Source organism: Chelonoidis abingdonii, unplaced genomic scaffold (genome assembly GCF_003597395.2).
Source record: "Chelonoidis abingdonii isolate Lonesome George unplaced genomic scaffold, CheloAbing_2.0 scaffold0617, whole genome shotgun sequence".
Classification (NCBI taxonomy): domain Eukaryota; kingdom Metazoa; phylum Chordata; order Testudines; family Testudinidae; genus Chelonoidis; species Chelonoidis abingdonii.
This window is the reverse complement of record NW_027424878.1, coordinates 220,357-247,863: the sequence shown is the minus strand read 5'-3', so window position 1 is coordinate 247,863 and position 27,507 is coordinate 220,357. Positions and strand designations below refer to the sequence as shown.

Below are 27,507 nucleotides of genomic sequence, written 5' to 3'. Positions count from 1 at the left end.
GCCTGAAACATGCAGGAGGTCAGACTAGATGATCATGATGGTCCCTTCTGACCTGAAAGTCTGAGTGTAAAATTGCTAAACCAAAACCGCTCCTTAGCTGAGTTGGGACACTTGAAATCTGGATGGGTTCACAGTGCCACAGGCACCCACAAAAATGTACCTCTATATTGTTACTTCATCAGCAAGTAACGTAGGTAGGCCCCAGTCCTGGTAACACCGAGGCAAATGGGAGCTTGGTGTTTGATCTCAGTGGGGTTGGGGCCCATTGTTTGGGATTATATCTGTCTAGGTAGCCAAATGCTTCCCAGCATTGTAGAGTCTGGGCACACCACAACCAACGATAAATGTAACCTCCCATCATTCATGTGAAGTAGGGAGAGGGGATTATCTCCATGTTAAATGAAGGGAAAGCGAGGCACAGAAAGGTGGATTTGCAGCATCTGAGGATCCAGCCTTCTATATTTTCTAGTATTTACATAGGCCTCATCCGTGTAGTGTCTGAGTATCTCACAGTCATGAACAGACTTTAATGTCATAACACCTTGTGAGGGTGAGAAGTGCAATTAGCTCTATTTTACAGGTAGGGAAACACAGGCATGGAGACTATGAAGTGATTTATGACAATTGATTCACACAAAGAGCTATGGCCCATTGAAATCAGCTTGGGTCTGGCCCCATTGAATCAAATGGAGCTATGGCCAGTTTCTACCAGCTGAAGGTCTGGGGTCCACAGGATTTAAAGTTAAGATTTTTTTTTTTTCTAGCCTACTTGTGGGATTTGGAGACTCAATTCCCATTAATTTTGGTTTGGGAACTTTACCCTCAGCACCATCTCAGTGCCCCATGTAGGACCGGCAGTAAAGCCAGGAAGTAAAGCTGAGACATCTGAGGGCTAGTCAAGTGCCTTAAACCGATGATCAGAACTTCATGTTTGCACAGGAATCACTGGGTGAGCCCTGCTGGTGGTAAACAGCCCTGTTCTGTGGGTGTGTAACTGTGTGATCCTGCTGCATGCAATGAGCATTTCACTGTGCACTTGCATCTGTCTGTCATTGCTACGTTGAGGGATATAGGCTCTGTGTGTGTGTGTGTGTGTGTGTGAGAGAGAGAGAGATTCCTGCCCCCTGCTGGAAAAAGGAATCCTGTTCAGTATGTGTGTATTTGTGTTTGTGTATGTATGTGTGTATTGTTACTCCCTTTTGGAGGCTATAAGACTTGCGGGGTGTGTGTGTACATACTGCCTCTGTTTGATGGGCTGCAATCTGGTGTGTGTGTGGACTGCACTTTAGGATGGACTGAGGTTTTCTCTGTGTGTGTGTGTGTGTGTGTGTGTGTGTGTGTGCACGCACACGCGCACATCCAAAGTGAATATCAAAGTTTTGTGCAATGTGGAGTATTTTGGCAGGGGTGTGGGTTGTCGATTTACGTAGATTTGTTGTTCCATGCACATGGGTAAGGGGCTGTCACAGGTAAAGCCCAATGTACTCTGGTGGGTGTGTCCCAGGAGGACCATGGCAGTGGGGTGTGTATGTGTGCGTGAGTAGGGGAAGGAAAGCGCAAGCTGCTTTGCGATGCATTGAGACAGCTCAGCTCTGTCCCAGGCCTGGCCTGGCAGGGGGTGCTCTGGGGCAGAACTCAACAGAAATACCAGGCTCTGAGCGTGGCAGGCCTGGGTTACCAGGGCATTGTCAGGTTCGGGGTGTTCAAAGAGGAGTGGATGTCAACTGGACTGGCAGTGGGTCAGGACCGAGGAACATTGTCAGTGTTGTGTGTTCGGAGTGGGACAGCAATGATAGGAGGGTTGTAGCTCACTATTGTGATGCATTGACTGAGCCGGGGAGCAGTTTTGGGGCAGGAATAGAAGCGGTAATGTAAGTCAGGACTGAGGCATGTCACCAAAGTGGAGAAAGGAGCCAACCCTGGGAGAGCAGAGGGATTGTGGGTCAGGACTAATGGACTTCAGCAGAGAACAGGCAGCTTCAGATCAGGACTGAGGGGCAATGACAGAACTGTGCATGTGTGGGGGGAGCCTAGGGGGCTGCAGATCAGGATTGGAGCCCATCAGCAGAGTGCTGTGTTGTGGGGCAGCCGGGTGCTGGGATACCAGGGGCTGCAGGCTGGGAATGAGGTGCAGGACCAGAGCTGTGTGTGTGTGAAACCAGAGATGGAACAGTGAAAGGGACTGTGGGTTTGGACTGAGGGGCACTGGCAGACCTGGGGTTCGTGGGCAGGACAGCAAAGCATCTCGCAACTCAGGTATGTTGGCTGAGCTCCTTTTCTGAGGCCTAGAAAACTTGGCTAACCTCGCGGGAATATGAGGTGTGTTTACATGGCAGTTTCTTTGCAGCCATCCCTCCCTCTTGCATTCCCTCCCTCCCTGGGGTCTTAAGGAATTTATGAAGGAAGGGGTCACCGTTCACAGGAGCTGGGAATGACTGGCTTGACCATTTTGCTGTAACCAGCAGGGGCTACTTGACACAGAAACAGACCTGTCCCTTCTTTTGTCTAACTTTAATCAATGACTCTGACTTTCTCTTCTAATCAGCCCGATGGGACTACCACTGGGACCTGCGTTTCCTGACAGCGTTTCTATTCTAATGGCCCTCGCCGGGACCCATTAAAAGAAGGAGTAACTTTGTTTCTGCTATTGGCCCATAACTCCTTGAGAGGTTGTTAAATCTCCAGGCAGTGCCCAGCTCTGCTGGGTTTAATATTCCTCAGAGTGCTGATTAAGACGAAGTTTTAATGATCTGTGTGTCCTCCTCTAAATCTCTCTAAAGTCACAGGTGCTTCATAGCTAACTGGAGAGATTTCTTTTTAGTATATGTGTTGCCAGCTGAGATGGTTTTAACAAGCACATAAGGAAGCAAGTTTTTTAAAAAAATATATTTTATCTAAGCAAAGCATCAGTGAAATTAATATATTTCAAGTGAAACTGATCTGTGTTCCTTTGCACTGGGGATCTGTCATCAGACCTATAGAAACAGCTGCATCCTTAAGGTCAAGCACATTTCACACCGTGGGCAGACCATTCATTACCACTTCTCTAATCAGCCATCAGGGAACAAGATAGCACTTGTTACAGTCTATCCCCTTGCCACTGCTGTTAGCAGAGTGTCGGATACACTGCCAGCCTCTTGTCAGCTCCAGTTCCCCCCCTGCTTTGCCTGTGAAATTAGCAGCACACAGAATGAAAAGGAATATTTCTTAGTTACCAAATATCAAGTTAACCCTTTAAATTGAATTTAGTGACTGTAACATGTCCCCACTCAGCAGCCCCTGCCCACTAAAGTCCACTTCCACAGGGAAGGATCCATTAGCAATAAATAGACAGTGGGAATGTAAACACATTTGGCCAGGTGGAATGAAAGATGATTAGACAGATGAACAGCTTGGAAGGCAGATTCACAAAAATGTAGACAGACAATGAGCCAGACCAAGGGGTAGATAGTTAGATGGACAAATAGGAGGAGAAAATGGACAGACATCTTGATGGACAGGCAAGAAAGACAATTAGGTGGCTGGACAGTTGATTATACAGATGGATGGATGGATGGATAAAGAGATGACTAGTAGGTGAGTAGGGATACATGTGCGTGCTCTCTCCCTGCCCGCCCCCCATCAGGCAGTGAGCACCGTTAAGTGCCCCAAGTACTCATTTCTGTGGGTCAGAACCCAGAAGTTCGTTCACACTCCATGTCTATTGTCTCTTCATGTGGCTTCCGAGCTTGCCAGTAAGGAGACCAATTGGTGCGATCCACAGGATGGTGGTTCTCATGTGGTTGCTTGTCCAATTAAAAACTTGTGAATGACCAGGGCTGTGAAATTCAGTTCTGCATTCTGAGACTCACCAAGTTTATTGGGGTGTTTGGATCTGAGCTTTTTTCTCTCAGATCCTGAAATCCAGGAAACTTCATTTAGGCCCGTTGCTGCTATGGATTAGACGGAGACCAGAGAGGCCTGGACAGAGCTGTAAGACCATGGCAATATGCAGTTGGTGCCAGCGATGCTGATGGCCCCATACCATCTCAGGCAGTGGTGCATTTAGCATCAGCCAATTGCAGGGGCAGCTCTGTGGAGCACAATTGTGCCTGGTCATCAGTGGTACCGGGGGAGAAATCAGGGAGGCATTGGAACATCAGGCTAGAACCTCACACTCATTTTCACCAGCTAACCTGGTTATCCTCAGTGGTGCTACATTCACTTATGTTAGCTGAGGTTCTGCCTTTAGCTGTGTGTTACACAGCAAATCACACGTCTCACACTGAAATGGTAACCAGGCATTTGTTTCCCAACATGTGCTCACTGATACACATGCAGGCATAGGGAGACATGTACAGATTCATATACATATACAGGAATTACCCATAAGCATGTGGACACACACATATTCTACGAAAGGAGGTTCAAACAAAGACACACACACACAATATGCATGCGCAGCAGGCCTGGCTCTAGGCAGCAGTGTTTCAAGCATGTGCTTGTGGTAGCTTTTTTCAAGGGGTGGCACTCTGGCTATTTTTTTTTTTTTTTGCTACAGCGTTTTTGCATTCTGGGTTTTTTGGGGGTTCTGGAGCCGGCCCTGATGCATGCACACACACACAGTAGCACTCTAACACATACCAATTTTTATTGAAAATTTCCCCAGATTTTTCCAATTTTTTTTTTTTTTTTACCAATTTGAGCCTGAATTTTAAGTCCATGAAAATACTAATTGTGTTAGAAATTCTGCTACATTAGTGTAGGTAGATGTGTTTATGGACAGAATAAATTAGCTTCACATCTACACTTAAAGTAAGGTAATGCAGTGGAAGACATGCACACAAAACCCCAGACATGCATGTTCATATGCGTTAGCACTGTTAAAGTACAGTTTTGAAATACACCACAGCATTAAACTGTTTTTACTTTCAATACTCTTACTTCGCTATTTGTTGTTTTTTTCTGTCCTTCTGTTCCCCAATATTAACCTCAATATTTAACAGAAATGGATTTTTTTTGCATTGATTTTCACCTTTTTTTAAGTTTGTAATAAACACTGATAAATTCTCAGGAAATTTTTGACAAAATAAATAAATAAATAAAACCCCTGCACACAAAGGGCCTTGCATATACACTACCACATAAAACAATAATTCCCCAGCTTTCAAACCTCACTTCACCTGTCCTTCCACTGAAACAAAGGAGCTCATTCATTTCACCACACACCCATTCACATGAATTCACATATGTAATTTTCTTATTTAATTTTCCATTCAAATTAATTTGCAAGGCTCTAAAGCAGGGGTGGGCAAAATTTTTGGCCTGAGGGCCGCATCGGGTTTCTGAAATTGTATGGAGGGCTGGTTAGGGGAGGCTGTGCTGCCCCAAACAGTCAGGCGTGGCCTGTCCCCTGCCCCTATCCGACTCTTCCTGCTTCTCACCCTCTGATGGCCCCCTAGAACTCCTGTCCCATCCAACTTCCCCGTTTCCTGTCCCTTGACATCCCCAGAACCCTCACCCCAACTGTCCCCTGCCACCCCATCCAACCTCTCCTCTCCTTCCTGACTGCCCCCTGGAAACCCCTGTCCTCATTCAACTCCACTGTTCCCCACCCTCTGACTGCCCTGACCCCTATCCATGCTCCCGCCCCCTGAGCACCACCCCAAACTCCCCTGCCTTCTCTCCAACTCCCCTGCCCTCTGAGCACCACCTTGGACTCCCCTGCCCTCTATCCAACTCCCCCGCTCCCTCACCACGCTGCTGGGAGCGCTGGTGGCTGGTGGCGTTACAGCTGTGATGCCTAGAGCAGCAGGACAGGCAGCTGCGCTGCTCATCCGGAGCCAGCCATGCCACCGCGCAGCACAGAGCACTGGGTCAGGCTGTGGTTCAGCAGCTGCGGTGCCGGGCAAGAGCTCGCAGCCCCACTGCCCAGAGCATTGTGACGGCGACATTGTGCTGGTGGCACAGTGACATGAGGCTGTGGGGGAAGGGGAACAGCAGGGGTGGGGTTGGCGGTGAGCCTCCCGGGGCAGGAGCTCAGGGCCCGGGCAGGAGGGTCCCGCGGGCCGTAGTTTGCCCACCTCTGCTCTAAAGTGTAAACATATGTGTGGGGTTAATGGAATTCTTTCTGATTTATGTCAAGCAGGCCCAATTCCCATATTTTCAGTGTAGAGCACCAAAACTTGAGCAGGTGGAAACCAGAATAAATTATCCACTTCCCCATCCCTCAGCCTCTGCTGTCCCTAGTGGCCTGTATAAAGTATAATGGGCCCCTTCCCTGCCCCCACCCTCTACTGCCTCTAGTGCCCATTATACAGTATAGCTGCCCCTTCCTCACCCCCACCCTCTGCTGCCCCTTGTGCCCATTATACAGCATAGCTGCCCCTTCCTCACCCCCACCCTCTGCTGCCCCTAGTGCTCATTATACGGTATAGCGGTCCTTTCCCCGCCCTCATCGTTTGCTGCACCAGTATAGCCGCCGCTTCCCCCGCTTCCCTCTGCTGTCCCCAGGGCCCATTATACAGTGTAGCTGCCCTTTTCTCATCCACCAGGACTCTCTGCCCTCTTCAGAATGCTGAGGAGGCACCTTCCCATGACAGCAAAACACGCAGTCCAAGTATCACATGTTATACAACTGTTATCAAGGTTCAGGGTCCTCATAACTGTGATATTTTCTCTTGGCCAAAGCAGGTCCACTTTCTTTCCTCCCTTATTGCATGGCCATAGGGGCAAAGTGTGTTGTCTTCTGCTATGCAAGACCTTGGTGTGGGCTTCAGTCTGGATATGTTTATAAAGCCTCGATGTGTGTGTTTAGTGGAACATCAAACACATGGCAATAGCTTGAGGTCAGTGTGATGGGTTTGGTCACAGAGACCCCTTTGGGACTGTCACCTTACGTGCTAAGACTACCTCTGAACCCATTTTCTCTGCCAGTTTGGGCCTCCAGGACCCTTTCTTGTTGAGCCAGATACACTAATTTGCTGCAACACAGACCCAGGGTTAGACCCATGCCCTCAAAGCTGCAGACTTAACTGAAAATGGCTTAACAAGTGCTCCTGTCTCTAGCACCCAAACACCCAGCTCCCAATGGGATTCAAACCCCCAGTAAATCTGTTTTACTCTGTGTAAAGCTTATACAGGGTAAATCATAAATTGTTCAACCTCTATAACACTGATAGAGAGATATGCACAGATGTTTGCTCTCCCAGGTATTAATTACTTGCTCTGAGTTAATTAATAAGCAAAAAGTGATTTTATTAAGTATGAAAAACAGGATTTAAATGATTCCAAGTAATAACAGACAGAACAAAGTAAGTTACCAAGCAAAATAAAACAAAACACGCAAGTTTAAGCCTAATACTGTAGGAACCTGATTACAGCTGAAATCTCACCCCCACAGATGTTCCAATAAGCTTTTTTCACAGACTGGACACCATCCTAGTCTAGGTCCAGCAATCACTCACATCCTCGTAGTTACTGTGTTTAGTTCCAGTTTCTTTCAGGCATCTCTTTGGGGTGGAAAGGCCATCTCTTCTTGAGCCAACTGAAGAAAAAATGGAGAGGCTTCCAGGGTCTTTTATATTCTCTCTCTTGTGGGTGGAAACCCCTTTGTTCTTCTGTGCAAAGTCACAGCAACAAGATGGAGTTTGTAGACACCTAAGCAAGTCACATGTCCATGAATGATTCCGCTTTTTGCAGGCCGACGCCATCGTTTACATGTTAGTTTGAATATTCCTGGGAAAGCTCAGATGTGGATTGGCGTCTCCCAAAGTCCATTGTTAGTTAAGTGTTTCTTGGCTGGGCACTTGCTGAGAATAGTCCTTTCTCAAGAAGCTGACCAAATGCTTCACTGAGCCTACTTAGAATCAAACTCATTGAGATACAAGTACATAGCAAATATTTATAACTTCAAATGCAAAAATGACGCACACATACAGACAGCATAATCATAACAGCAAACTACAACCTTTCCATGGACACCCCACTTGACCTCTCTGTAGAAGACCTGGTGCAACCACAGAATCATGGTTGCAACAATGATCTGTATGGTCACAGTTCATGTCAGTAACGTCACAGTCAGATCCCTGTATGAAGATCTGTCTATTTAGCTAAGCTGATTATTGTGTTACCTGAATCTCTGTTTCCTTTGTACCTGATATGAGGTAGCTTTTATTCTGAAATCCAAAGAACGGAGTAGACATCAGGACTGGAATTTTCAATGAGACCTATAGCAGGCTGCAGTTCTGGATCACACCCCTTCATGGTGTGGCACTGCAGTCAACCTGCCACAGGTTCCCTCCCGGGTTTTCAATGACTCTCTTGGCTTTTAGCACAGCTCTGTTATTTAGATGGCTCAGCTCTCTAGCTAAACCTTCTGCCCCACTCTTTTGGGTGCAATCAAAGTCCAAAGGAAAACAATCTATCATCCTAAATCTGTGATGGACACCCAACATCGTTTGGTCCATCTTTTCCTATTCTCAGCTTCCAGCCCTCCTGGATTCTGGTTAGTTCCCTCTTCCATGTTTCACAGCCATAATTTAACACAAATCAAATGTGAGATTTTGAAGTCAGCATTGTGTTCCTTCACTCTATAGGTGAAATTCACCCCTGTACAACACAGGACCTGATCACCAATTAGAACACATTTTGGCTGGGATTGTCAAAAGACCAAAAGGGAGTTCATAGATTCCAAGGCCAGAAGGGACTACTTTGATCATCCAGTCTGACCTCCTCCAGGCCAGAGACCTTCCCCCAAATAATACTTAGACCAGATCTGTTAGAAGATCATCCACTTCTGATTTTAAAATTGTCAGTGATGGAGAATCCACGACAGCCCTTGATAAGTTGTTCCAATGGTTAATTGCCCACTGTTGGGGCTGACCACAAATTACCTTGGCCTATTGTTAAAGAATGATCTAGGTGGAGCTCATGGTGAACTGGCTTTGACCAGTGTGGGTATAGAAAGCAATAGTGTTTCCTGCCAGAGCGTGGTTGTGGAAGAATACACCCCCTGAGAAAGAGATGATAAAAACGGCTATGAGAATTGCTTTAGACAAAGAGTCTCACCTGCGGACCTTGGCCTTGTGGGTGCCCAGGTATTCCCCATGCTAGAGCAGCGCCTGCTATGAGCCCTCAAGGAGAAAGCTGGAGGGTCCTAGACTGTCCATAGCAGAAGGGGCATAAGCATTGATTTTTGCCTGCTTGGTTGCTGGAAAGCATGTATTTAGTAATGTGTGAAGGCTGGGAAGCTTATTATATTCTGGCAATAAAACTGGTTATACTTATACACCTGGTGTGGCTTCATTGAGTGTATCCGAGACCCCCGCTTTGGCCTGAAACTCTCACTGTTAAAAAATTACACCTTATTTCCAGGCTGAGTTTGTCTCGCTTCAACTTTCAGCTGCTATCAGGGAAGAATCACTGCTTCCCAGTGCAGCGTATGCCTAATTCTTTGTTCCTAGATGTATTCATTTACATTTAGCTGTATTAAAACCCGTATTGTTTGCTTGCACCCAGTTCACCAAGTGATCCAGATGGCTCTGTATCAGTGGACTGTCCTCTTCATTATTTACCACTCCCTCAATTTTTGTGTCATCCTCAGACTTTATCAGTGATGATTTTATGTTTTCTCCCAGGTCATTAATAAAAATGTGAACTTGTGTAAGAGCCAAGAACTGGTCCCTGTGGGGCCCCACTGGAAACACACCTGTTCATTGATGATTTAGGTGTTCGAATTCTTTTGAAAATCAATGGGAATTGGGCTCCTAACTGTCTTAGGCCAGGTGACCAAAGGAGTTAGCCATCTAACTCCTACTAGAATACAATGAGATTTTTACACCTAATTCCATTAGCGTCCTATGCAACATCCCCGCCTCCAGGGGCTTAAAAAGTATCTTGACCTTATCCATCAGTATAGGAGTTAGTCACTCTACTGTGAGGAACACGGTATGGTCCAATAGTATTATAAATGGGATCAGTTCAGTAAGGTTTTACCTTCTCATCTAGGTATCTCTCATTGAATCAATTCCCTGCCATTGCAAGTACATTGGACATTGTAACACCTTGGTCCCTCCTCTTCTTCCATAGTTGAGTCTCCTGTGGGCTGTAATACTTTGGTCTAATTTTGGTTGTTGGGTTTAGTGTGTAGGGGCTGGGTGATGTTGGTCACCTGTGATATACAGGAGGTCAGATTATATAGCCTAGTGGTTCCTTCTGGTCTTAAACTCTGGGACTCTTTCACTCTATCCGCACTTGACTCTAATGATGAAGACCAAGGAGTTGGCTTTGCTGCCTAGCACTCTGCACAAGGTCTCTCTCACTTCCCTGTTCCTCAGGCTATAGATGATGGGGTTCAGGAACGGGGCCACCACCGTGTACAGCACAGACACCAGCTTGTTGAGGTCGAAGGTGCTGACAGCCCTGGCCCGTGCATACATGAAGAGGATGGTGGCATAGAACATGGAGACCACCACCAGGTGGGAGGCACAGGTGGAGAAAGCTTTATGCTTCCCAACCACAGATGGGATCCTGGCCACGGTGGAGAAGATGCAGAAATAGGAGGTTATTGTCACTAGCAAGGATGGCACAAGGACAGACAGCGCTGCCACAAAGTCCAGCGTTTCGATGGTGGAGGTGTCTGTGCACGACAGCTTCAGGAGTGGCAGGAGGTCACAGAAGAAGTGCTGGATGGTGTTATCGCTGCAGAACTGTAGCCTGGAGAGCATCACAATTGATGGGAAGGAAACCAGGAAGCCACTCAACCAGGAGCCCAGGCTCAGCACAGCACAGGCTCTGTGATTCATAAGGGCTGGGTAGCGCAGCGGATGGCAGATGGCTAAATAGCGGTCATAGGCCATTGCTGCCAGGAGAAAACACTCAGAGGAAGCGAGGGACAAGAAGAAATACAGCTGAGCCATGCATCCCTCCAGAGAGATGGCCTTCTCCCCCAACAGGAGGTTGGAGAGCAGTTTGGGAACAGTCACTGATACATAGAAGATTTCCAAGAGGGAGAGGTTGCCCAGGAAGAAATACATGGGGGTGTGAAGCTGGCAGTTCAACTTGATGGTGACAATCAGGACCAGGTTTTCCATGAGGGTCAGCACGTAGATGGTTATAAACAGCATAAAGAGCAACCCCTGGTGCTCTGGGAGCCCTGGGAAGCCCAAGATGATGAAGTCAGTGTGTGAGGATTGGTTTCCTTTTCTCATCTCCACAGTCTGCTTTCCTCACTGCTTAAACATTAATTGGGAAAAGTGACTGAACGGAGCTTTAAGTAGGGATATGGGACTATGTGGGGGAAAAATTCAACCCCCTCCCTAAATCCTACTTAATATTACTTATTCACCTACATCCAGAGATGCTTACTCTATGGCTACTCAGTGTTGGTTTGTTCATTCATTCATTTGTTTCTAACTCCATGTTTACTCATCTATATTTAAGCACTTACTTAGCAAGGAAGAGGAATAGCTCAGTGGTTTGAGCATTGGCCTGCTAAACCCAGAGTTATGAGGTCAATCCTTAAGGGTACCGTTTGGGGATCTGGGGCAAAAATCAGTCTGGGGGTTGGTCCTCTTTTTGAGCAGGGGGTTGGACTAGATGACCTCCTGAGGTTCCTTCCAACCCTGATATTCTATGAATGTTCATTCATTTATTATGTTAGAGTTAGGGGGAAGATCAGCTGAAAAGAAGGTAGAGGGGGGAACTGAAGAGAAGGAGGGACGAGCAGGGAAAATGATGTTAAAGGGGCCAGGTGTGGAGTGAAAGTGAGGATATATCTACACTACACAGCACTGGCAACAACAGATAGGGTATATTTAGCTACATGCTGCAGTGCAATGTAAGCTGTGTCCATGCTGGGGTGTGTAGATGCATTGCTCAGTGAAAGACAATGGCAGGGGAAACACTTCAGCAGTGGAGAGCTGGTGGAGCCTTTCCTGGCAACATCACCCTTGCCCGAGTCTTTCCCTAGGGTGGGGAAAGGCTCCAGTGCTGGGGGGAGGCAGTAGGACACTATACAGTTGAAAATAGCCATGTAGACAGCACTGCTTGTGCAAGTAGAGAGCTGTGTAGAGTCTGTTCTGGGACACATACAAACAGGTTTCAAGTGTTTCTTTTCTCACTCAAGCCTAGTTTTGGTTGGCTGCATTCCTGGAGATTTCATCACAGCTTCACTCTCCTCCACTGAAACTAGCACTTATTCATTTGCCATGCACCCATTTCACATACATTGAACATTAATTTTCTGAGTAATTTCCATCAAATTAATTTGCAGTCTCTAAAGCAGGGAGAAACTTTTTGGCCTGAGGGCCGCATTGTTCTGAATGTGCAGAGGCTGTTAGGGCAGGCTGTGCTCGCCAAACAGTCAGGCGTGCCTGTCCCTCTGCCCCCACTCCTACTCTCCTGCTCTCTGCACCTCTGATGCCCACTAGACTCCTGTCCCATCCATACCACCGTTCCTGTCCTTGGAAGCACCAGCACCTCTCACCGATCAACTGTCCCCTGCCACCTTTACATCCAACTCTCTCCTCTCCTCCGACTGCCCCTGAAACCCCTCCCTCATCAACTCACACTGTTCCCACCCTCAGATGCCCGACCTCCTATCCACACCGCCTGCCTCTCTGACATTCACCCAAGCTCCCTGCCTCTCCAAGCTCCCCTGCCCGTCTGACACCACCGCTATGATCTCCCCGCCGCAATCAACTCCCCCGCTCCGCCTCCCCCCTTAACCATACTGCGGAGCGCTGTGTCATGTCGCGTTACAGCGTGATGCTAGAGCACAGGACAGGCAGCGCTGCTTTCATCCGAGCCAGCCATGCCACCGCGCAGCACATCAGAGCATAAGAGCACTGTAAGTGCTGTGGCGCTGCGCTGCGGTGCCAGGCAAGACTCGCAGCCCAACTGCCCAGCAGCATTGCTGACGCGACATGTGCTTGGTGGCACAGGAACATAGCTGTGGGGGAGGGGACAGCAACGGGTGGTGGCGCGACCTCCCGGCAGAGCTCAGGGCCGGGCACGAGGTCCTCACGGCCCTTAGTTTTGCCCACCCTGCTCATAAGTGTAACATATGATTGTTAATGGAATTCTTTCTGATTAGTCAAGCAGCCCAATTCCAATTTTCAGTGTAGAGCACCAAAAAAACGAGCAGGGAACCAAATAATTATTCACTTCCCCCACCCATCGGGCCGTCTCTGTCCCTATCCTTATTTAAAGTATTCAGCCGCTCCCTTCCTCACCCCCACCCTCTGCTGCCCCTTTGTCCCCATTATACAGATAGCCCCTCTTCCCTGCCCACCCCCTACGCCTCTAGTACCACATATAACAGATAGCCGCCCTTCCTTCACCCCCAACACGCTGCTGCCTGTGGCTCATATACAGTATACGCTCCTTCCCACCCCCACAACTCTGCATGCCCTCTAAGGCTCAATACATATAGCTGCCCTTCCGACGCCCCACCCTCTGTGTTCCCTTGATCCATTATACAGTAAGCCCCCTATCCCCCCACACCACGGACATGATCTCTCTGCCCCTAGTGCCGACACTATACAGTATACGGCGCCCTTCCCACCACACGACCGCTCACCTGCCCAAGTGCTCATTAATAAAGTATACGCCGCCCCCTCCCACAACATCTCTTGCCTAGTGCCTAATTATACAGTACGAGTGTCTTTCCCTCGCCCTCATTCTTTGCTAGACCTAGTATATGCGCGCCTTCCCCCCTTCCCGCTGCGCCCAGGGCCACATTAATACAATGTTACCCCTTTCATCAATCCACCATGTCTCTGCTCTCCTCAGAATGCTAGGGAGGCACCTTCCCTGTACAGCAAAACACGCAGGTCCAAGTATACATGTGAGACAACGTTATCAAGGTTCAGGGTCCCATAACTGTGATAATTTTCTCTGCCAAGCAGGTCCACTTTCTTTTCCTCCCTTATTGCATGGCATAGGCATGTAGCGGGTTAGGCCTCTGTCTAGCAAGCCTTGGTGTGGGCTTTCATGCAGGATAGGTTTATAAGACCTTGATGTGTGTGTTTAGTGTAACATCAAACATCAGGCAATGCTTGAGTCAAGTGTGATGGGTATTGGTCAAGAGACCCCTTTGACAGTCACCTTACGTCTAAAATGCTTTACGTTGAACTCAGTTTCTGCCATTTGGGCTCCGACTTTCTTGTTGAGCAAAATTACACTAATTGCCTGCAACACAGACCCCAGGTTTATGACCCATGCCTCAAGTGCAGAACTAACTGAAAAGGCTAAACAGATAGCTCCTGTCTCTACACCCAAACACCACTCCCACTGGGATCAAACCCCAGTAAATATGTTTACTCTGTGTCAAAGCTTATACACGGGTTGGAATATAAATTGTTCAAACATCTATACACATGATAAGAAGATATCACAATGTCTTGCTCTCCAGGTATTATACTTCCTTGCTCATGCGTAATAATAAGCAAAAGTATTTTATTACAGTATGAAAACAATATAAAAATGATCCAAGTAATAACAGACAGAAAAACGTAAATTACCAAGCAAAATACAAAACAACAACACGCATTAAGCTAATACTGTAGGAACCTGATTACAGCAAATCTCACCCCACAGATTTTCCAATAAGCTTTTTTCACAGACTGGACACCACCATATCTACGGTCAGCAAGATCACTCACATGCCTCGTAGTTACGGTTTACGTCAGCTCTTTTCACGGCATTCTCTTTGGGGAGGCCACTCTCTTCTGAGCCAACGAAAGAAAATATGGAGAAGCTGTCCAGTGTCTTTTATATCTCTCTCATATGTGGTGAACCCTTTGTTCTTTCTGTGCATAAGTCACCGCACTAGATGAGTTGTTAGACACTAAGCAAGTCACATGTCCATGAAAGATTCCGATTTTGCAGCCGACGCCATCGTTAATAGTTAGTTTGAAATAGTCTGAAACTCAGATGTTAGTGGCGTCTCCCCAAAGTCTTGTTAGTTAAGTGTTTCCTTGCTGGCACTTGCTGAGAATAGTCCTTCCAAGAACTGACCAAATGCCTTATTGAAGCTACTTAGAAATCAAACGCATTGGATACAGAGTACATAGCACAATATTTATAACTTCAAATCAAAAATACGCACACATACATACAGCATAATCATTAAACAGCAACCTACAACCTTTCCATCGGACACCCCACTTGACCTCTCTGTAGAAAACATGGTGCAACCAACAGAATCATGGTTGCAACATGACTGTATGGCACAGTTCATGTCAGTAACTCACAGTGCGAGATCCCTGTATGGAAGATCTGGTCTAGTTTAGGTCTAATGCTGATATTGTTTATGTCTGAATCTCTGTGGTGTCCTGTGACTGATATGAGTGTAGCTTGATGTTCGTGAAAATCAAAGAATCGGTGATAACACAGGACTGGAATTCAATGAACCATAGCAGGCTGCAGTTTCTGATCACACCCCTTCATGGTGTGGCACTGCAGTCAACCGAACACAGTTCCTCACGGGTTTTCAAGGACTCTCTGGCTTTTAGTCACAGCTCTGCTTATTAAGATGCTCAGCTTCACTAAACCTCTCCCACTCTTTGGTGCACTCAAAGTCAAAGGAAAACAATTCTAGCATCCTAAATCTGTCGACTGACCCCAATCATCGTTGTCATCTTTTCATTCTTCAAGCTTCCAGCCCCGGGCGGATCCTGGTCAGTTCCCTCTTTGCCAGTTCACAGCCATCATTTAAACACAAATCAAATGAGCTTCTTGCAGTCATCTGTGTCCTTCACTCTATACGTGAAATTACCCTGTTACAACACAGGACCTGATCACCAAATTAGAACACATTTGGCTGGGAGTTGTCAAAAAGACAAAAGGGAGTTCATAGAATCCAAGGCCAGAAGGGACTACTTGATCATCCAGCTCTGACCTCCTCCAGGCCAAGCACTCCCCAAATAAATTAGATCCAGATCTTTAAAGACACCACTCTGATGTAAAATGTCAGTGAATGGAGAATCTTACGATCAGCCCTTGATAATTGTTTCCAGTGGTTAATTGCCACTGCTGGGGCTGACTCACAAAATTGACTTGGCTATTGTTAAAAGAAGATACTAGTGGAGCCATGCGTGACTGGCTTTTGACCAGTGTGGGTATAGAAACAATACGTTCGTTCTGCCAAAAGCGTGGTTGTGAAGAACACCTCACAAATAGAAAGAGATATAAAAACGTCTATAGAATTCGCTTTAGACAAAGATCTCACCTGCGACCGGGCCTTGTGTGCCCATGTATTCCATCTAAGCCGCCTGCTATACCCAGAAAAAGCTGGAGGGTCTAGACTGTCCATACCATAAGGCATAACATTGATTCTTTCCTGCTTGTTGCGGAAAGGCAGTATTAGAATCTGGTGAAGCTGGGAAGCTTATTTATTCTGGCATAAAACGGTTAGTACTTATACACTGGTGGCTTCATTAGTGAGTCCGAGACCCCGCTTGGCCTAAACTCTCACTGTTAAAAAATTCATTATTCCAGGCTGATTTCTCGTCAATTCAGTCTATCAGGGAAGAATATCTCAGGCAGCGTATTCTCTGCTTTTTTCTGATGTATTCATTATTTAGCTGTATTAAACCTCTATGCTTTGCTTGCACACCCAGTAGCCAAGTGATCCATATGGCTCTGATCAGTTGAGCTGTCTATTCTTATTTACCACTCCCTCATTCTGTGCATCCTCAGACTTATCATGATGATTTTGTTTTCCTCCAGTCATTAATAAAAATGTGAACTTGTGTAAGAGCAGAACTTCCCTGCTGTGTGTCCTCCTCTAAATCTCTCTAAAGTCACAGGTGCTTCATAGCTAACTGGAGAGATTTCTTTTTAGTATGTGTGTTGCCAGCTGAGATGGTTTTAACAAGCACATAAGGAAGCAAGTTTTTTAAAAATATATATTTTATCTAAGCAAAGCATCAGTGAAATTAATATATTTCAAGTGAAACTGATCTGGGTTCCTTTACACTGGGGATCTGTCATCAGACCTATAGAAACAGCTGCATCCTTAAGGTCAAGCACATTTCACACCGTGGACAGACCATTCATTACCACTTCTCTAATCAGCCATCAGGGAACAAGACAGCACTTGTTACCGTCTATCCCCTTGCCACTGCTGTTAGCAGAGTGTCAGATACACTGCCAGCCTCTTGTCAGCTCCAGTTCCCCCCCTGCTTTGCCTGTGAAATTAGCAGCACACAGAGTGAAAAGGAATATTTCTTAGTTACCAAATATCAAGTTAACCCTTTAAATTGAATTTAGTGACTGTAACATGTCCCCACTCAGCAGCCCCTGCCCACTAAAGTCCACTTCCACAGGGAAGGATCCATTAGCAATAAATAGACAGTGGGAATGTAAACACATTTAGCCAGGTGGAATGAAAGATGATTAGACAGATGAACGGCTTGGAAGGCAGATTCACAAAAATGTAGACAGACAATGAGCCAGACCAAGGGGTAGATAGTTAGATGGACAAATAGGAGGAGAAAATGGACAGACATCTTGATGGACAGGCAAGAAAGACAATTAGGTGGCTGGACAGATGATTATACAGATGGATGGATGGATAAAGAGATGACTAGTTGGTGAGTAGGGATACATGTGCATGCTCTCTCCCTGCCCCCCCCCCCCACATCAGGCAGTGAGCACCGTTAAGTGCCCCAAGTACTCATTTCTGTGGGTCAGAACCCAGAAGTTCGTTCACACTCCATGTCTATTGTCTCTTCATGTGGCTTCCGAGCTTTCCAGTAAGGAGACCAATTGGTGCGATCCACAGGATGGTGGTTCTCATGTGGTTGCTTGTCCAATTAAAAACTTGTGAATGACCAGGGCTGTGAAAGTCAGTTCTGCATTCTGAGACTCACCAAGTTTATTGGGCTGTTTGGATCTGATCTTTTTTCTTTCAGATCCTGAAATCCAGGAAACTTCATTCAGGCCCATTGCTGCTATGGATTAGACGGAGACCAGAGAGGCCTGGACAGAGCTGTAAGACCATGGCAATATGCAGTTGGTGCCAGCGATGCTGATGGCCCCATACCATCTCAGGCAGTGGTGCATTTAGCATCAGCCAATTGCAGGGGCAGCTCTGTGGAGCACAATTGTGCCTGGTCATCAGTGGTACGGGGGAGAAATCAGGGAGGCATTGGAACATCAGGCTAGAACCTCACACTCATTTTCACCAGCTAACCTGGTTATCCTCAGTGGTGCTACATTCACTTATGTTAGCTGAGGTTCTGCCTTTAGCTGTGTGTTACACAGCAAATCACACGTCTCACACTGAAATGGTAACCAGGCATTTGTTTCCCAACATGTGCTCACTGATACACATGCAGGCATAGGGAGACATGTACAGATTCATATACATATACAGGAATTACCCATAAGCGTGTGGACACACACATATTCTACAAAAGGACATTCAAAGACACACACACACAATATGCATGCGCACCAGGGCTGGCTCTAGGCAGCAGCGTTTCAAGCATGTGCTTGTGGTCGCTTTTTTCAAGGGGCGGCACTCCGGCTATTTTTTTTGTTTTGTTTTGCTACAGCATTTTGGCATGTCTGTGGTTTTTGGGTTCTGAGGCCAGCCCTGACATCACACACACACAGCAACGAAGTAGCACGTCTAACACATGAGCCAGTGGATTGAAAGATTCCGCACTCAGGATTTTTCCAAGTTTATTTTTTTTTTAACCAATTTGACCTGATATTTTAAGTACAGAAAAGACGATTGGTGTTAGAAACTCGCTACATTTAGTGGTAGGTAAAAGGTGAGTTTATCGGATCAGAAAATGAGCTTCACGATTAGCACTTAGAGTAGAGGTAAGCAGTGCGAGAGCATGGCAGCACACCCCAGACATGCATGTTTCATTTAAACGATTAGCACGGTTGTAAGGTACAGTGATTTGAAGATACACAATACCACAAGCATTAAACTGTTTTAGCTTTCAATACTCTGACTATCGCTATTTGTTGTGTGTTTTTGCTGTCCTTCTTCCCCAAATAGTAACGCTCAATAATTTAACAAATGGATTTGGTTGTGCATTGATTCCGACCGCTTTTTTTTTAAGATTTGTAATTAGAACACGTGAAAATTCTACAGAAATTTTTTGACAACAATAAATAAGATAGAATGAGAAACCCCGCACACAAAGGGCCTTCATAGCACAGCGACCACATAAAACAATAGATCCCCAGACTTTCAAACCTCGACTGCCACGCTGTCCTTCCAGCTGAAAACAAGAGGAAGCTCATTCGATGCATACCACAGGCACCCATTTCACATGAAATGCACAAAGTATGTAATTTTCTTAATTAAATTGGTCCAATTCAAATTGAATTTGCAAAGGCTCTCAAAGCAGGGTGGGGCAAAAGTTGGCCCTGAGGGCCGGCCACTGCGGGTTTCTGAAATATTGTATGGTGGAGGGACTTGTTAGGGGAGGCTGTGCTGCCCCCAAACGAGTCAGCGCGTAGAGCCTGTCGCGGCCCCTATCACGACTCTTTCCTGCTCGCACAACTCTGATTGGCCCCCTAGAACTCCTGTCCCATCCAACTGCCCCGATGTCCTGTCCCTTGACAACCCCAGAACCGAACTCACCCCAACTGACCCCTGGCCACCCATCCAACCCTCTCCTGCTCCTGCCTTAGAACTGCCTGGAAACCCCTGGCCTCATTCACTCCGACGTTCCCAGACACACCAATGACGCCCTGAACCCCTACCATGCTCCCGCCTCATCCTAGCACCACCCACGTCCCCAAACTCCCCTGCCTCACTCTCCAAACTCCCCTGCCCTCATGAGCACACACCTTGGACTCCTGCCCTCTACCAACTCCCGCCGCTCCTCACACGCTGCTGGGAGCGCTGTGGCTGGTGGCGTTCAGCTGTGATCGCCTAGAGCAGCAGGACAGGCAGCTGCGCCGCTCATACCGGACCAGCCAAGCCACCGCGCAGCAACAGAGCACTGGGTCAGGCTGTGGTTAACAACAGCTGCGGTGCCGGGCAAGGCTCGCAGTCACCCCCCCTCCCCCCACTGGCCCAGAACATTTTTGCACAAGCCGACAATTGTGCTGGTGGCACATTGACATGAGGCTGTGGGGAAGGGAAACAGCAGGGGTGGGGTGGGCGGTGAAACTCCGGGCAGGAAGCTCAGGGCCCCGGCAGGAGGTCCCGCGGCCGTAGTTTGCCCACACCTCTGCTTCAAGTTGTAAACAATGTGTGGGGTTAATGAGACATCTTATTCTGAGTTATTTCAAGCAGACCCAATTCCCATATTTCGAGTGTAGAAGCACTAAGAACTTGAAGCAGGTGGAAACCAAATAAAAATATCCCCTTCCCCATCCAGCTCAGCTCTGCTGTCCCTAGTGCCATGTAATAAGTATAATGGCCCCTTCCCGGCTGCCCCCACCCCCATATACTCTGCCCTAGTGACCCATTATAATACAGTAAGCTGCCATTCCTCACCCCCAACCCTCTGCTGCCCTCTGTTGCCCATTAACAGCAAGCTCCCTCCTCACCCCCACCGCCTCGTATGCCACCTAGTGCTCATATATACGGAAGCGGCCTTCCCCGCCACTCAGCGTTTCTGCAACGAAGTTATAACCAGCCGCTTCCCCGCTCACTCTGCTGTCCCCAGGGCCCATATAGCAGTGAGCTGGCCCCTTTTCTCAATCCACCAGACCTCTGCCCTCTTCATAAGCTGAGGAGCACGCTTTCCATGACAGAGAAAACACCAGTCCAATAACAACATGTTACACAAGCGGTATCAAGGTTCAGGGTCCTCCATAACTGTGGAAATTTTCCTCTTGCCAAAAGCAGGGCCACTTTCTTTCCTCAGCTTATTGCATGCCATAGGGGCACAAGTGTTTGTCTTCTGCTAATGGCAAAGACCTTGGGTGGCTTCAGTCGGTATGTTTATAAAGCCTTGACTGTGTGTGTGTTAGTGGAACAATTCAAACACATGGCAATAGTTGCAGCAAGTAGTTGATGGGTTGGTCACAGAGACCCCCTTGTGAACTGTCACCTTACGTGCTAAGATACCTCTGAACCATTTTCTCTGCCATTGGGCCTCCAGGACCTTTCTTGTTGAGCCAGATACACAATTGCTGCAACACAGACCCAGGGTAAGACCCATGCCTCAAAGCTGCAGACTTAACTGAAAATGGCTTAACAAGTGCTCCCTGTCTCTAGCACCAAACACCCAGCTCCCAATGGGATCCAACCCCAGTAATCGTTTACTCGTAGAAAGCTTATAAGGGTAAACTATAAATTGTTCAACCTCTCAATAACAACTGATAGAGAGATATGCACAGATGTTTGCTCCCCAGATTAATTACTTTACTCTGTAGTTAATAAGCAAAGTGATTTTTATTATATAAAAATAAATTTAATGGGTTCCAAGTAATAACAGACAAGACAGTAAGTTACCAAGCAAAATAAAACAAAACACGCAAGTTTAAGCCTAATACTGTAGGAACCTGATTACAGCTGAAATCTCACCCCCACAGATGTTCCAATAAGCTTTTTTCACAGACTGGACACCATCCTAGTCTAGGTCCAGCAATCACTCACATCCTCGTAGTTACTGTGTTTAGTTCCAGTTTCTTTCAGGCATCTCTTTGGGGTGGAAAGGCCATCTCTTCTTGAGCCAACTGAAGAAAAAATGGAGAGGCTTCCAGGGTCTTTTATATTCTCTCTCTTGTGGGTGGAAACCCCTTTGTTCTTCTGTGCAAAGTCACAGCAACAAGATGGAGTTTGTAGACACCTAAGCAAGTCACATGTCCATGAATGATTCCGCTTTTTGCAGGCCGACGCCATCGTTTACATGTTAGTTTGAATATTCCTGGGAAAGCTCAGATGTGGATTGGCGTCTCCCAAAGTCCATTGTTAGTTAAGTGTTTCTTGGCTGGGCACTTGCTGAGAATAGTCCTTTCTCAAGAAGCTGACCAAATGCTTCACTGAGCCTACTTAGAATCAAACTCATTGAGATACAAGTACATAGCAAATATTTATAACTTCAAATGCAAAAATGACGCACACATACAGACAGCATAATCATAACAGCAAACTACAACCTTTCCATGGACACCCCACTTGACCTCTCTGTAGAAGACCTGGTGCAACCACAGAATCATGGTTGCAACAATGATCTGTATGGTCACAGTTCATGTCAGTAACGTCACAGTCAGATCCCTGTATGAAGATCTGTCTATTTAGCTAAGCTGATTATTGTGTTACCTGAATCTCTGTTTCCTTTGTACCTGATATGAGGTAGCTTTTATTCTGAAATCCAAAGAACGGAGTAGACATCAGGACTGGAATTTTCAATGAGACCTATAGCAGGCTGCAGTTCTGGATCACACCCCTTCATGGTTTGGCACTGCAGTCAACGTGCCACAGGTTCCCTCCTGGGTTTTGAATGACTCTCTTGGTTTTTAGCACAGCTCTGTTATTTAGGTGACTCAGCTCTCTAGCTAAACCTTCTGCCCCACTCTTTTGGGTGCAATCAAAGTCCAAAGGAAAACAATCTATCATCCTAAATCTGTGATGGACACCCAACATCGTTTGGTCCATCTTTTCCTATTCTCAGCTTCCAGCCCTCCTGGATTCTGGTTAGTTCCCTCTTCCATGTTTCACAGCCATAATTTAACACAAATCAAATGTGAGATTTTAAAGTCAGAATTGTGTTTCTTCACTCTATAGGTGAAATTCACCCCTGTACAACTCAGGACCTGATCACCAATTAGAACACATTTTGGCTGGGATTGTCAAAAGACCTAAAGGGAGTTCATAGATTCCAAGGCCAGAAGGGACTACTTTGATCATCCAGTCTGACCTCCTCCAGGCCAGAGACCTTCCCCCAAATAATACTTAGACCAGATCTGTTAGAAGATCATCCACTTCTGATTTTAAAATTGTCAGTGATGGAGAATCCACGACAGCCCTTGATAAGTTGTTCCAAAGGTTAATTGCCCTGTGTTGGGGCTGAGCACAAATTACCTTGGCCTATTGTTAAAGAATGATCTGGGTGGAGCTTGTGGTGAACTGGCTTTGACCAGTGTGGGTATAGAAAGCAATAGTGTTTCCTGCCAGAGCGTGGTTGTGGAAGAATACACCCCCTGAGAAAGAGATGATAAAAACGGCTATGAGAATTGCTTTAGACAAATAGTCTCACCTGCGGACCTTGGCCTTGTGGGTGCCCAGGTATTCCCCATGCTAGAGCAGCACCTGCTATGAGCCCTCAAGGAGAAGCCTGGAGGGTCCTAGACCGTCCAGAGCAGAAGGGGCATAAGCATTGATTCTTGCCTGCTTGGTTGCTGGAAAGCATGTATTTAGTAATGTGTGAAGGCTGGGAAGCTTATTATATTCTGGCAATAAAACTGGTTATACTTATACACCTGGTGTGGCTTCATTGAGTGTATCCTAGACCCCCGCTTTGGCCTGAAACTCTCTCTATTAAAAAAATTACACTTTATTTCCAGGCTGAGTTTCTCTCGCTTCAACTTTCAGCTGCTATCAGGGAAGAATCACTGCTTCCCAGTGCAGTGTATGCCTAATTCTTTGTTCCTAGATGTATTCATTTACATTTAGCTGTATTAAAACCCGTATTGTTTGCTTGCACCCAGTTCACCAAGTGATTCAGATGGCTCTGTATCAGTGGACTGTCCTCTTCATTATTTACCACTCCCTCAATTTTTGTGTCATCCTCAGACTTTATCAGTGATGATTTTATGTTTTCTCCCTGGTCATTAATAAAAATGTGAACTTGTGTAAGAGCCAAGAACTGGTCCCTGTGGGGCCCCACTGGAAACACACCTGTTCATTGATGATTTAGGTGTTCGAATTCTTTTGAAAATCAATGGGAATTGGGCTCCTAACTGTCTTAGGCCAGGTGACCAAAGGAGTTAGCCATCTAACTCCTACTAGAATACAATGAGATTTTTACACCTAATTCCATTAGCGTCCTATGCAACATCCCCGCCTCCAGGGGCTTAAAAAGTATCTTGACCTTATCCATCAGTATAGGAGTTAGTCACTCTACTGTGAGGAACACGGTATGGTCCAATAGTATTATAAATGGGATCAGTTCAGTAAGGTTTTACCTTCTCATCTAGGTATCTCTCATTGAATCAATTCCCTGCCATTGCAAGTACATTGGACATTGTAACACCTTGGTCCCTCCTCTTCTTCCATAGTTGAGTCTCCTGTGGGCTGTAATACTTTGGTCTAATTTTGGTTGTTGGGTTTAGTGTGTAGGGGCTGGGTGATGTTGGTCACCTGTGATATACAGGAGGTCAGATTATATAGCCTAGTGGTTCCTTCTGGTCTTAAACTCTGGGACTCTTTCACTCTATCCGCACTTGACTCTAATGATGAAGACCAAGGAGTTGGCTTTGCTGCCTAGCACTCTGCACAAGGTCTCTCTCACTTCCCTGTTCCTCAGGCTATAGATGATGGGGTTCAGGAACGGGGCCACCACCGTGTACAGCACAGACACCAGCTTGTTGAGGTCGAAGGTGCTGACAGCCCTGGCCCGTGCATACATGAAGAGGATGGTGGCATAGAACATGGAGACCACCACCAGGTGGGAGGCACAGGTGGAGAAAGCTTTATGCTTCCCAACCACAGATGGGATCCTGGCCACGGTGGAGAAGATGCAGAAATAGGAGGTTATTGTCACTAGCAAGGATGGCACAAGGACAGACAGCGCTGCCACAAAGTCCAGCGTTTCGATGGTGGAGGTGTCTGTGCACGACAGCTTCAGGAGTGGCGGGAGGTCACAGAAGAAGTGCTGGATGGTGTTATCGCTGCAGAATTGTAGCCTGGAGAGCATCACAATTGATGGGAAGGAAGCCAGGAAGCCACTCAGCCAGGAGCCCAGGCTCAGCACAGCACAGGCTCTGTGATTCATAAGGGCTGGGTAGCGCAGCGGATGGCAGATGGCTAAATAGCGGTCATAGGCCATTGCCGCCAGGAGAAAACACTCAGAGGAAGCCAGGGACAAGAAGAAATACAGCTGAGCCATGCATCCCTCCAGAGAGATGGCCTTCTCCCCCAACAGGAGGTTGGAGAGCAGTTTGGGAACAGTCACTGATACATAGAAGATTTCCAAGAGGGAGAGGTTGCCCAGGAAGAAATACATGGGGGTGTGAAGCTGGCAGTTCAACTTGATGGTGACAATCAGGACCAGGTTTTCCATGAGGGTCAGCACGTAGATGGTTATAAACAGCATAAAGAGCAGCCCCTGGTGCTCTGGGAGCCCTGGTAAGCCCAAGATGATGAAGTCAGTGTGTGAGGATTGGTTTCCCTTTCTCATCTCCACAGTCTGCTTTCCTCACTGCTTAAACATTAATTGGGAAAAGTGACTGAAAGGAGCTTTAAGTAGGAATATGGGACTATGTGGGGGAAAAATTCAACCCCCTCCCCAAACCTCCCTAAATCCTACTTAATATTACTTATTCACCTACATCCAGAGATGCTTACTCTATGGCTACTCAGTGTTGGTTCGTTCATTCATTCATTTATTTCTAACTCCATGTTTACTCATCTATATTTTATGCCTTTACTTAGCAAGGAGGAGGGATAGCTCAGTGGTTTGAGCATTGGCCTGCTAAACCGAGAGTTATGAGGTCAATCCTTAAGGGTACCATTTAGGAATCTGGGGCAAAAATCAGTCTGGGGGTTGGTCCTCTTTTGAGCAGGGGGTTGGACTAGATGACCTCCTGAGGTCCCTTCCAACCCTGATATTCTATGAATGTTCATTCATTTATTATGTTAGAGTTAGGGGGAAGATCAGCTGAAAAGAAGGTAGAGGGGGGAACTGAAGAGAAGGAGGGACGAGCAGGGAAAATGATGTTAAAGGGGCCAGGTGTGGAGTGAAAGTGAGGATATATCTACACTACACAGCACTGGCAACAACAGATAGGGTATATTTAGCTACATGCTGCAGTGCAATGTAAGCTGTGTCCATGCTGGGGTGTGTAGATGCATAGCTCAGTGAAAGACAATGGCAGGGGAAACACTTCAGCAGTGGAGAGCTGGTGGAGCCTTTCCTGGCAACATCACCCTTGCCCGAGTCTTTCCCTAGGGTGGGGAAAGGCTCCAGTGCTGGGGGGAGGCAGTAGGACACTATACAGTTGAAAATAGCCATGTAGACAGCACTGCTTGTGCAAGTAGAGAGCTGTGTAGAGTCTGTTCTGGGACACATACAAACAGGTTTCAAGTGTTTCTTTTCTCACTCAAGCCTAGTTTTGGTTGGCTGCATTCCTGGAGATTTCATCACATAACATAATCTTTAATTTAAGATTAATCTTTAATTCCTGGAGACTCCAGGCCAATCCTGGAGGAATGGCAACCCTAGCTAAGCCATGCCTCACCAATTATATTGCTATTTACACCTGTTCTAGGGGCTGCCTGCATATCTACCCCACATGCCACCAAAAGAAGCATGCAGTGTGGACAAACCTTGAGGTGAAGAGACTGAGAAAGGGGGAGCATTGGGGCCCTTATTCATTAATTACTTTCTTACTAGTTATTATTTACTTATTGCTCACTTAGGCTGGGATTTTCAAAGGAGCCTATGGGAGTTGGGTGCTCAAGTCCCATTGACAATCAGGTTCCTAATTCCCTTAGACCTCTTAGAAAATCCCAGCCTTACTGGGCACTATTGTTACTTGGGCCATATTCACACTGAAGTCAATGGGCTGATGCTTGAGATTCTTCCTCATTCTTACTCAGCCATACTCCTAGCCACGTCTCCGCTATTGTCTATGCTCTGCATTTGGATGGATACAGGAAAGGGCTCAGTTGTCCGGTCTGTCACTTCTATATTTCTCCTGAGCCCCTGCTACGATGGGTCTGACTCTCAACCCATTGTCATGGGCCTAAACCACAAGCACAGTAAGCCTGTTTCTCCTCTCAGTGTGAAAGAGGGCTAACTCTGCTGAAGGGAATAGAGTTATGCTGCGTTCAATTTGGAGGAATTCAACTGCAGTTTGAACAGCAAAAATCAGGTGTAATCCACTGTAGTAATTTGCTTCTATGTGAGAGAAGAATCCAACTTAATTTTTATTTATTTATTGACATTGGGTCTATTTTTCTTTAGGTACAAATTGGCACAGGTCCATAGAAGTCAATGGGGCGCTCTACGTATTTATCCAAGCTCATCATGCTAGAATCCATTAAAATAACAATAACTATTTCGTTTACTTACTCATTCAAGGTCTGAAGCTGGAGGATCCTTAATTTACGAGATATGTCTCTTTCCAAAGACCCAAGCACGAGGAAGTGCCCATCAATGTAGATGGGACAGTATTCAGATTGCTGCTCTGCTCCTTTCTCCACCAAGGAGAAACACAAGCCAGAGGGCTGAATAGTGTTTCCACAAGGAGATGTATCATCAGCCACAAGTCTGGCTCCTTCAGTGATTCTGGCTGGGAGACCTAACTATATCCATGAAAATAAAGAAACCCCCAGGGATCAAACCTTCAGCCTCCCTGAACATTCTCCCAGGT

The 27,507-nt window shown here is 46.6% G+C and overlaps 2 protein-coding genes across 2 annotated transcripts; both read right to left on the bottom strand.

Moving 5' to 3' along the window:
* Window positions 1–10,223: 10,223 nt before the first annotated feature.
* Window positions 10,224–11,189, bottom strand: LOC116832163 (olfactory receptor 226-like). The gene has a single exon (XM_032792692.1). It carries the CDS (start codon window positions 11,187–11,189, stop codon window positions 10,224–10,226), a length of 966 nt encoding a protein of 321 aa, XP_032648583.1.
* Window positions 11,190–24,344: 13,155 nt separating this feature from the next.
* Window positions 24,345–25,310, bottom strand: LOC116832162 (olfactory receptor 226-like). Its single transcript, XM_032792690.2, has one exon. It carries the CDS (start codon window positions 25,308–25,310, stop codon window positions 24,345–24,347), a length of 966 nt encoding a protein of 321 aa, XP_032648581.2.
* Window positions 25,311–27,507: the final 2,197 nt, after the last annotated feature.

Excerpts from the sequence above, each read along its gene's own strand:
- LOC116832162 (XM_032792690.2), bottom strand. The coding sequence starts at position 25,310 with ATGAGAAAGGGAAACCAATCCTCACACACTGACTTCATCATCTTGGGC.
- LOC116832163 (XM_032792692.1), bottom strand. The coding sequence starts at position 11,189 with ATGAGAAAAGGAAACCAATCCTCACACACTGACTTCATCATCTTGGGC.